The sequence below is a fragment of the Diabrotica undecimpunctata genome, chromosome 8 (genome assembly GCF_040954645.1).
Source record: "Diabrotica undecimpunctata isolate CICGRU chromosome 8, icDiaUnde3, whole genome shotgun sequence".
Classification (NCBI taxonomy): Eukaryota; Metazoa; Arthropoda; class Insecta; order Coleoptera; family Chrysomelidae; genus Diabrotica; species Diabrotica undecimpunctata.
In genome coordinates, this window is record NC_092810.1 from 84,564,575 (window position 1) to 84,577,167 (window position 12,593).

General features: G+C 33.2%; 1 protein-coding gene across 3 annotated transcripts in view; it reads right to left on the bottom strand.

Annotated features, from left to right (window-relative positions):
* Window positions 1–12,593, bottom strand: part of cno (adherens junction formation factor afadin) — a 941,963-nt gene that overhangs the window by 704,820 nt on the left and 224,550 nt on the right. For all 3 annotated transcript variants that reach the window (XM_072540541.1, XM_072540540.1, XM_072540539.1), the window contains exon 2: window positions 7,521–7,646. In XM_072540541.1, the coding sequence (XP_072396642.1) occupies window positions 7,521–7,637 (117 nt within the window). In that variant the 5' untranslated portion in view covers window positions 7,638–7,646. The remainder of the gene's footprint in view (window positions 1–7,520; window positions 7,647–12,593) is intronic.

Consider the following 12,593-nt stretch of genomic DNA (forward strand, 5'->3'; position numbering starts at 1 on the left):
TATAGGTCAGTATGCAATTTTTTCAACAAAGATTTGCCGCTCAGCAAAATGTAATTAATTAGCCTTGAAACATAATTACGATAAACAGTTGTAAAGTACAAACAACAGGTGATTTTGTTTAATAAAGAAATAAAGATAAACTCTATCTTGGAATTATTTTGGAATTTTAGGAAAGAGTTAAAGGAATAATCTTAAATTTTAAGAATTACATTTGAAAATAGGATACTTGATATAGTTTGCTGATAAAAGCAGAATTCAGTACACATATGATACTATAAACAATAAGTGATGACAAGTTGAAAATTAAAAATATAAGACTTAACTTTACAGGGTGTATATATAACATAAATATCATATAGTACATTGTAATCGTTTAAAAATGCGAAGTCCCAATTATCAATATAACCTTTAATAACTATTTAAATATCAATTTATTTTATTAGTTTATGGTCATAAGGCATACTAATATGCAATACAATGTAGGTTAGTTATAAGTCAGAATTATGTAAAGCTATCGGTACAATTGTCTGCAATAAGCAGCTATGCATGTATGTATAGGTTAAGGTGCGTTGGACTTACGCGTAGAAAGTACTAAGGCTAACTAAAGTTTGCTAACGGGAGTGCGACTACTCGGACAATAATAACAGTGCGATTTGTTACAAAAGCCGCAAAGAAAACCACGGATACCGTTCAAAACCGATTACATTATTAACTATCTTATTCCTGGAAGCAGCAACCAAAACCAGGAAGAAGAAATCCACCTACGAGAGGGAGTAACATGTCCATTCATCAATGGCTATTGCTTCGACTCTACAATAGGCGAAATAACCTGGGAACAATACAAAGACAACAGTTGTGAAAGTCAATTGTCACAACTTTATACAGGGCACGGTGAAAAGATCACTAATAAACGATCCCTAGAAGAGCTGGTAATAGTAGAACAAGATAAAAACATATTTGCTTTAACGCTACACAAAAGGGCTATAATATGTAACACAGAGGTATGGCAAACTGAACACCCCCGAATCCTAATAAATTTCCTTGTAAACAACAAAATAAATCCTAGTATGCCACTCCTCCCCCAAAACGTAGACCTAATGACCTACATAAATAGCAAATTCCTTTACACCGAACAAGCCTACCAAAGAGAAATAGAGAATCTATACTTAGACACAGTACTGCGTCGATGTCAAACAAAGAGAGAAATTTTAAAAAACAGATTACTAATGGCCCCATCCCTACCTAACGCTGTCAGTCAACTCATGCAGAACATGCCAGGGTACACAGGAAGAGTACTAGGAGAAGTACTTTACATAATTCAATGCACACCGAAACCAGTGACCATACGAAGAACAAACAAATGTTTCCATGAACTACCGATCTCACTACTAAACCAGTCAAAATTTATGTCACCAGTAACAAGAATAATCCAAGATTACGCAGAAGAAATAGATTACAACCATGTAACACCTCCGATGTACTACGTAGAAGAACAATGGATCAGCTTGACACCAGACCCAACCAAGGCAGTCAATCCAACAGAAATCACAGTAGAAGGAGAATCATTAATAGACATGGTACCACTACAACCATTAGCAGCTGGCGGAATATACACACAACAAGAAATACAAGACGCACAAAAGATAGTCACGTTCGGATCAGAAAGAAAAGCAGTAGAGAACATAATCACCAGAAGAACAGCAGGCCTAGAGACAATAAATCAAGGCTATACATTAACCAAAATATTTGACGAAAATGAACTAAAGGAGATCGCTCACTCCACCCTCAATAGAATATGGGGATGGTTATCCACATTAGGAAATATCACCCGTAGCCTAATTGCCGTATATTTAACATATAGAACAATTATATATGCTTGTGAAATAATACTGAATGGTTTAAGAATATACCAAACAATAGGATGCAGCTACATAATCATAGCAGGGTTATGGACAAACCTCACCAACTGGGTAATACACCGACATCAAAAATCAAAGAACGAAGAACAAAATATAAACCTGAATACAAGCAATGAGCAACCAGAATCAGAAGATGAACATTGGACAAAGAGATGCAGCAACCACATACCAGATACCAATTTATCAGAAGTATAACGCGGCAAAGTAAAGCAGTACCAATCAGAAACGACCAACCAGCGAGAGCAACCCAATGGAGACAGATAACACTAATAAGAAAGTTAACGCGGTATGTGAAAATTGGCAAACGGACATTAAAAGCCAAGACGACGCGAGTGAAGTACCGAAAATCCCCACAGGGATACGTCGATAGTGAACGATCATAAGCAAAACCGCGATTGCCGAGAAACGCGAGTTACATTCGGAAAGAACAATTTTAGAATTTTAGAATAAATGACACAATGTAGTCACAAAACACTGTAATAAGTCAAGAATGTTTTCACTTGTAAATTTCAATAAGAATTTAATACAAAAGTAACTCAACTTGTCATACACATAGGTACAATACGGGGGCAGCACGATACATTCGCTGACCACCGCACAATAGTCTATAAGAAACAATATAATATAACATAATAATTGGGACTTAATATAAAAGAGTATAGTAGGATATAAGTAATGTAAGATGTAAGTAGAATAATTATTATGGGTTGGAAAAGAAAAAGGGAAAAGGAAATTAACGTTCATTTGTAGTATATATTTGATACTGACTTGATGTAATCTATTTACTAAGCGTTGCAATGCTTCTAGACTGTCTGCAAAAACAGCGGTGTCGTCTGCGAATCTTGAATAGCAATGGGGACAGCACGCAACCCTGTCTAACACCTCTTTTGATTTCTATTGTTTCTGTTTCGACTTATTAATGGAAATATTAGAAACAACAGTCATCTCTAAATTGAAGTACAACATAAATTTCTACAAATGATATGTTGATGTCTGCATTCCGGATCATGAAATCGATCATACTCTTCAAATGTTCAATAATTTCCATAATAACATTCGATTTACTTATCAATTAGAAAAAAACAATACAATTACTTTTTTTTATCTAAGTTTAGAGTAGAACAACATTAACCGAAAGATAACAACTAACTAGTTTACAAAAGATGTTTGGTCCGGAAGATATCTAAATTTTAATACCAACGCACCTATAGCCCGCATAAAAGAATAGTTGTATTCAGTCTTACTGACAGAGCAATTAAGCTATCTAGCCCACAATACCATTCCCCAAATCTCAGAAAAGTTAAAGATACTGTTACGATAAATTCTGACCCTAAACTGTAAATATTATGACTAATTCCTTTTTTGTTGTGTTGTTGTGGAGATGACTCATCATAGGCCTTTCGCCAAAATAGCAGTCTATTCGATGGGTTTCGAGAAACAGCTGTTTTCATATATAATAACGGATGTTTCATTGAAGGAGTTAGTTAATATTTTAATTGTAGCGTTTTAATTGTAGCGTTCGTATAAAATAAATTATGTATTATTAGTGGTTAAATAAACTGATATAAATTATCGTGCTTTTTAATAAATTAAAATAAGAACCATTTAATAAATAAATAATAGATAAAATAGAATTATTAGAAATACTACAATACCTTAGAAAAAAATAATTATCCACCAGAATTTTACAACCATCTAATTAAAAAAAGAAGTTGTATTATCAGATTCCTATTCCTCTAGCCATTCCTTTGATTTTAAAAATGTACAGATTGATTATTGGAGATGATTCGCATAAAAAGATCTAAATTCTATCAATAATAAGAGTGATATCAAACATTTTTCCAATATGTAGGTATCATAATTTAATAAATTGAGTTGTTTTTAAATGCACCATGGCAGATATTGAAGGTACGATCCTGAACCACTCGTGTTTTTAAGATATCTGCCAGATGTCATCTGCCAATGTCAGATATAAATTTTTCAATCCATGTTTAACTTCTAAAGAGTGTGAACATGAAATATAAGTGTATAATGTAATGTTTATAAAATAAAGTGCTTATTGAAAATGGCAAATAGCCGAAACATTTAAGCCATAGTTAAGTATTTTTATTTACAACAGACCGATAAAACCAGGAAATAGAAAAGACCATTCAAGTGAATCTAATACCCTTTAATCCTCTGATATAAGAGCTGTGCTTATTTTTACCTTAAAGTATGTACCTTTTGACAACTTTTCCTAAATTTTGAAGACGAAAAAAAGATATATTTTGAGATAAGATTTTTTTAAGAAAAAGAGGTTTTTCAAATTTCCAAATTTTCCTTGATAGTTCGTAGATAGACAGCAATTTTGGACCAAGAAGGTTGGAATTTCGTAAATCATCATATTTTATACCAAGTATAAATTACGCCTGTAAAATTTAAGCCAAATCGAGACCCTATACTGTTTGGTTAATTATTTCTTATACTGTTTTTATATCGATTAATTTCTCAATGTAAATATTGTTGCATCTGTCCGATGTGTTGCAGCCTTTACAATTTATTGAAAATGTTTTAGCAGCAGCCTCGATCGGACGCTTGCGAATTTTCGAAACATTTCTTAAACACTCAGAAAAAAGAACAACTCAGGTATTCAAAGATTGTTCGTATATGTCTTATAATTCCAATTAAAGTCTGATCGCTTTATTATTGTAATTTCTGTCACAATCTATTACCAGTTTATAAATTATTTAAACGAATAATCCAACTTTCGAACTACTGTATTTATAAGTAAGTTGTATTTATTTGTACAATTATTGCTTCTTTAAATATATTTACAGATTAACTAACTAATATCGAAATGCGTCTTATATTATAATCCGATATAAAACATCTATGTATTTCTTTTAATATCGCGAGACATGATAGTTGTGAACGACTCACGTCTCGCGGTATAGGGTGTAGTGTAAAACGTTTTACATATCTAGGGACTCTGAATTATATTAGTCAGGTAGCTTGCTACAATATTTGTATTTTGGTGAGCAGTTGTCTCATCATTTCTTTGGTGGACTTCCTCTTTGTCTCTTTCCTGCTGACCTCCTTTTCTTATAATTTTAGCTAGTTTATCATCCTCTATTCTCGTTACATGTTGATTTCAGTTCGTTCTTTTCCCGGTTTCCTTCTCTAATTTTCCTCCTGTCGTAATGTATCGTGTTTATTGCATTATTGCCGTTTATACTCGTTTCTTACTGAGCCCCAACTAGTTTTCCTACTATGGATATTAATGTCTTCATTTCGGCTGTTCTTAGTGCCTGATTGGTTTTCTTTATCATATTATTATTTTTTTTTGTGGCATAGACTTTCGTCATTCAGCCAATCTCGAAAGGTTATAATATATTCCTTAAGAAGGTATATACACATAAGTACAGATTATTTCTCTCAGACAAATGCACAGCGATATCCCTAAAACTTATAGTCTTTAGCAATCTGATTGAATCTATATATTATTAATTTTATATTATAATAATTGAATATTAATTTTCCTGTTTCCTATTTTTTAGCCTTTTAACATGCTTATGCTATCTATTATTCTGCCAACTAGTAAATTGAACTCAACCACATTTACAGCTGTCATCTTGTCTTATCCCTGTGTTTATATCCGTATGTCCACATTGTTTAACTGTATCCATTAGTATGTCTTTCAGTTAGTCTTCTGTCAGTCTAATAATCTATTAAAAATGGCACCAGAAAGAATTTCGTATATCCCGGAATCTATATGGAGGTTAACTAAATTGTCCCTGCTCAGTTGATTCAATTTCTCTAATTTAAGATACACTTATACTCACATCTCAAAATCCTCATGAGATATGTAGCATTTTCGTTTCACCCCGTATATAATAAAACACTGAAAAAGATTCTTGATCTTTTTGGGTCTCTGATATTGATAATATAAACATTTTTAGTCTGTTTATAGTAACACTAGTTGCTTTTTCTTTTGATCTTGGTTCCGCCTAGATATTTGCGCTGGAAATAAATATGAATCTTTCCACTTAGGTTGGTGGGAAAGTATATGCTAACAAGAGAATGATTTTAGAAACATGATATCACTCCTCGATGGATCGTCGGCGAGAGCAATCGATTTCATTGTTGAAGTTATGAAGAATTCGTCATCTTGGTTCCGCCTAGATATTTGCGTTGGAAATAAATATGAATCTTTCCACTTAGGTTGGTGGGAAAGTGTATGCTAACAGGAGAATGATTTTGGAAACATGATATCACCCCTCGATGGATCGTCGGCGAGAGCAGTCGATGTCATTGTTGAAGTTATGAAGAATTCGTCATAGGGAATTCGTTAGTGTAGTAGTATAGGCTAGGAAACCATCCTTTTCGGTTACAGTTTCAAAAACCTGGCAAATTTAAAAAGAAGGTGATTAGGCTGAAATGCTATGTGACAGTCTTTGTAAAGTGAGATAACCACCAGTTTGCTGCTGTATTCCGTGTCATGAGATTTGATAACAGCGTTTCTGAGGGCTAAGTAGCCTGCATGGTTTTGAGCAAAAATAATCAGCAGAGTTTTGAAGAATCATATAGTTATCATCCAGTATAACCTAAGGCCCAGTTTTGGTGTTTATCAGCTTCCATTTTATGCCTACCTTTTTGTATCCAATTCCAAGGTAACAAACTTTTTTAATAATTTAAAAGGAAATAATTAGCCAGAAAAGGAGGTAGTTTTGTTAAATTTCTTTAAATAAAATTTTTTCGTTAATATACTTTAACTACTTTTACTATTTTAATACTATAAGATTTGCTTTCATGACAAATTAAAAAGTTTATAAATAAATATAAGTTTTATGGGTCAGCTAATTGACATATTTTAGTTTTCTTTTAAATAAAGTTAACCTTGATAATTAATTAATAATTCAGAAAAGTGTTATATTTCCTTTTAATATATGACAGTCAGTATATCCTTTTCTGTCATTTGGTCCATAACCAAAATTTTAAAGTCTTGTTTTGTTAGAAGGTTGAACTCAATGAAAGGTCTCTTGAAAAATTTGGATATTTTTATTTGTAATAACTGTTTAGGTAAAATAAAAATAAATATGTATTGTTTCTCTTTAAACCAGGAGTTTAAAATTATTTCTTTTAAAAAGATATTCACCCTTAAAATTTTTTAGGAAAGAAAAGACTTTCTAAGTACCAAGTGGATTCTTTTAAATGGGGCCCTATTTTAAATAATTTAGGAATCTTCTTGAGTAGTGTCGCCTTTTTTTTCAAGGTTAGTCCCCACAAGTCCCCAAATAAAGAAATCCTTATCCACGACTCAGCTCTCCGACCAAAACACGAGTAGCCGTCTGCAAACGTTTCAAGTTATTTGCTTACCATTTGTCTAAGACCAGTAATTGTTCAGTCCCCCCTTTTAACCCCCTATAAGCAAAAAATTTAATGGTTACAGATAACCAATGATTACTTTTTCGTTAAATACTCCATTAAAGTTGGCAATTTCTGTTGATTCATTTTTTTTTCAGAAAAATAGTTAAATGGTTAAAACAGAAAAATACATATATTTTTTTAAATAGTTCATGTTAAAAAGAAAAACAATACAATAATGATCATTAGATGTCTTACCTCATTTGGTTCGGAGAGTTCGAAAAGATCCAATCTGTTGGCATTCCACTGATTGACGACGTGTCGCAGGGCCTCCCTCTCGAGGGCCCTGCGTTCATTTAAACTTCCCCCGTGCATCTGCACCACCTGAAAAGAAACAGGCAACAATTATGTATGTACATTAAATACGTATATCATTTTTCACAGTAAAAACGTTGCATGCGACGATTTATACAAAGTGACGTAACTTGTTTTTAAAATTTCCATAACATCAACTTTAGAGTTCAAATTTCCCTAACACAGTTAATAATACGACACCCATACGGAACTGCTCGATCTTTTACAGACATCAACATGGTATAATAATGAGAAAAATGTAATCGTGATTATACTGAGAATTATATTGATTAAAATACCAAAAACATTTTTTATTATTAATAATATAAATTTCATGAAATAACGTTTAACTTTATGTTAACATAAATGTTTACCTTTAATACTCCACAAAGTAATAATTTTAATTAAATAGATTAGACAATCGTACACCACTGATACGGGAATAGTTCAAATTTCAATGACAGTTCAGCGTTTGTCAAAATTGTTTGCAGTGTTGTCGCCTTTTTAGAGTAAGAATTTTGTTAATGTTTTGATTGAATTATGAAATGTATTTATAACTACATATTAAATTTAACTTAATAGCCTTTTAAATACTAATTATTATTGTGTACTGTGATTGTGTTATGCCAAAAACAACTGAATAGTCTGTAGAGAACTGATTGCTTGCTCTAAAAGAAGTCAGTTAAAAAATTTAGAATAAATAATTTTGTATTAAAATGTTTTCTTATGTATTTTAGTGTGTTGCAGTGTATCTACTGTTAATAATATTTCACAAGCTTTTAAAAATAATGAATTTTTAAAACACTCATAAGAAAGATTCCAAAAAGGCTGAAACTAATACAGAAGAGTTGAATGTCAGTGGTATTCGTGATGTTATTTACGACATGTACAAAACAATAAGAACTTTGACAAATTAGCATGATAGAATGATTGTTCATTTATTAATCATAGTGTTTTCTTTGTAGAAAAACATGTAACTTTAAAATCATTAAGAGACAACTTGGTTAAGAAGCAGATGTTCGATGGTTCCATTACATCATTATGGAGATTATTAATCGAATTTGCTCTCAGATAAAAAAAAATTGGGAAAAAAAGAAGGTATTGTAATTTGTTTCAATTAACTGCACTATATTTATTGCTTGTATACTTTTTAGTTTAATGTATCATTTTGTAATATTTTATATGTAATTGTGTGGTATCCGTTAATAAATAAATATTTGTATTCTTTTATATCAACTGTATATAATGTGTGGATTTTCTTTACTTTGTGGATGAATGTGAATAATGCGAGTATTGAAGAATAAAAACGGGTGTGAGAAGTTATACTTCTATACACGCGTCCATCGTTACAAATTTATATGGGAGTCAATCTGCACAATCATTACATATGTAATGCTATAGGTAAGAGAGAACAGAAAGAGAAAAATAATTAGGTATACAGGTATATGATGCATCGTTGCTGTATATAAACATTTGACCTGTAATAGGAGTCTAGTAAGTAAATGAAGGATTGAATCAATATTTTAATGAAAATATATATTTTTATTTTCATATATGTCTAAATTAAGTTGAATGCAAAAATTTTTTTTTACACATACTCTGCAGTAAAATTCATTGTTAATTTTGTTATTAATATAAAAATACAATACAATACACTGCCACATAATTCAATATTATAATACAATACAAATTAAAATGCAATATTCATAAGTATTTAAAAATGACAATATACATAACTTACGCATATGTTTAATTTACCATGATAATAATATTAATAAAAAAATAATAATATTAATAAATATTAAATATGTTTACAAAAGAAACATTTTTATTCTCGATAGAGAAAGAGAGAGAAAATACATCTTCTGTCTCTCTCTTACCTATATCTTACATATGTAATGATTTTGCCGATTCACTCATAAATTTTCATTTTATTTTAACATTTAGCATTTTTGCGTATATTACATATATTTATTAAGACTAACGTGGGGTTTTTAAATATTTCAAAAATAAAAAAGAAAATTCATATTGGGATTCGAAGTCACATATACCAACGTATAAACCAAACACGTAAGAAATTTGCCAATTAGACATGACACTAACATTATATAATTGACAGTTCTCGGTCATACAGTGATTTATTGTAATTATTATTTTGAAACACAAAAGCCTTAAATAATTATGAATATTTAATAAATAATACAAAACATATCACATAAATAATAATATTAATATGTACTGTTATATTTTTATTATTAATCTAATTTATTGTCTTTATTTATTATCAAAGGTTCTATTTATAACACTTACAAATTTATTAAAGTCTTTATTACTAATTTATTTCACAATATTTATTTATATTTATTTCCGCGTACAATTATATTTTCGGACTCAAACTAACTCGACATTCAAAAACTAACTAACTGTTTACAACAAAATTCCTCTTTAAATATAAAATGCCGTTATTCGAGAATTGCGGCGATCCCCCATCGAAGAGCCGAGAAGGTCACTCATACTGGTTTTATTCGGCCTGCTTCTGGAAAGTTTGAATCGTGGGTGACTCATCAGAATTCCGGTTGGCAAACAGGTCAACTGAGCAGCGAAATCACTAGAATAGAAAAAAATTACAAACAATATATTTACAGTTTTACGCGCCATAATATTTATCGTAACATTATATTATAGCCCTTTTTCTATCCGAATTGTCGAATAAAGGCCTCTCCCATTTCTCGCCATTCATCCCTGTTGTGTGCTAGGCGTTTCCACATTGGTCCTGCGACTCTTTTGATATCGTCGCTCCAGCGCATTTGAGGTCTTCCTCTTGGTCTCTTCGCATCGTACGGTCGCCAGTTTCCGACTTCTTTGTTCCATCTACCATCTTCGAGACGTTCGTTGTGTTCAGCCCATTTCCATTTTAATTTAGCTGCTTGTTTCGCGACGTCCTTTATTTTTATTTTGTTCCGGATTGCTTCGTTCGTTTGCCGATCTATTAGTGAGATACCAAGCATCTGTCGTTCCATGGCTCGCTGAGTTTTTCGAATCTTGTCCATGTTCTTTTTTGTGAATGTCTAGGTTTGAGCTCCGTAAGTGAGAACGGGAAGGATACAAGAATCGAACACTTTGGTTCAAAGGTTTTGGGGTATCTTTTTGTCTTTCAGTATGTATGAGAGTTTTCCAAATGCGGCCCATCCCATTCTTACTCGTCTGCTTATTTCGGTAGTTTGGTTTTCTTTGTTTACCTTGATATTCTGACCCAGATATATGTATTCTTCTACATGTTCCACTTTTGTTCCTTGGATGGTTATCGTCGATTGATCATCTTTATTCGACATTAGCTTAGTTTTACTCAGATTCATTTTCAGTCCGTAACATTGCCCCCCTCTTAAAAGATGGTTCCTCCTGGAACCTTGTCGGGACTGGAACTGGAACGGTATGCTGGTATCGGCAACTGGACCCTCTTTTACAACTTCCAGTTGTATAAAAATAACAAGGGACGGTTTTCTCTCCGCACCAGTAACTATGCGGATTGCAACAGACTAACACCTGGACTTCGGTGTCTTTAAGATCTTCTCCACCATACTTCGGATAACCCTCCAATATAATTGGCGGCACTCTAACTTTGGCATGGCTAACTTTTGCACGTCGGACTCTAGTACATGCTCTCTCAATTGAAGAAAGGCTTCCCATACATCTCGGTAGGTAGGTTGGTCACGAGCAGTGTCTTTTGTTACCAGATAGAAAAGGTAACGTGATGCATCTTGGAGTTTCAAGGCTTTCCTGGGAGCTGGCACTTGGCATTGTAGTTCTGCAACTAGACCAAACTTCCTCCGAAAGACGGATGCCAACCCTGGTGCGTCTTTGATATTGGCCGGGATGGGAAGGGCCAGTGAGTAGTCATCGGGAAGCGCGAGTAGATCTTGCCTTCCTTCAGTGGTAACACCATGTCTTGCTTTAATGGTACCTCCATAGGGACCCATGAATTCCTCAAACGTGAGGTCAGACATATCTTGGACTTGGTTTACTTCAACTTCTTTATCTACGTCGTGGTCACCTACGAAAGACGCCAGCCGGTTATGGTGTACTATCATCGGCTTTCCCCTCGGAATCTTGCTTATTCGGTAGATGGCATCATTGATCTTCTCCATAATGAGGTATGGACCTTCCCAAAACTGCTACAGCATGGGAGAACAACCTTTTCACTTCTTGGGATTATAGAGCCAGACTTTGTCATTCTCCTTAAAACACCCCTTTTCGGCTTGCGTATCGTACCGTTTCTTCATTCGGTCACTAGCGATCTGAAGATGGGAACGGACCAACTCGTGTACATCGTCCATTCTTCTTCGTAATTCGATCACATAATCTTCACCTGCTACATCTTCTCCAGGTCGACTCCCAAACTCTAGATCACAATTCAGTTCCAATGATGACTGTCCTGCCCTACCTCTAGGTGCAGGCTGGAGAAAAAAAATGAGGGTGGAGTAGACAATACTCCCTGGCTTGTCCCAATGACCCTGATTCTTATAGAGTTGAAGTGGTACTCTCCCTCGGATGTTCTGAGGGAAATTTATAATTCCATGGTAGGTGGCAGATAGCTACTTAATTCCGTGCTAGAAATCTCACTTCACCTCCCGAGTTTGCGAAAACACCGTCAATTAAATCGATTACGGTTATACTTAGAATATTTAACTTCTTGAAGTGAAGGAAATTCTATGCATTAATTGGATTTTCTTTTGCTAACTGCCACTTGTACCACTCCAAACTCTCGATCAAAAGTGATTTTTAATTCACAGTTAATTAACCAAGAAGAGCCATTTTTCCACTTCTCCTAATCTCCTGTCATCTCTTTGATTCGCAATGGTACCAAATTAGATCAGAGTGACAACTTAAATTATTAACAATACACACTTAATGGGCAAATGAACACTTAAAGTTAGGCAACCCATACTACGTCTCTGAAATTATTTTTAATATCAATAC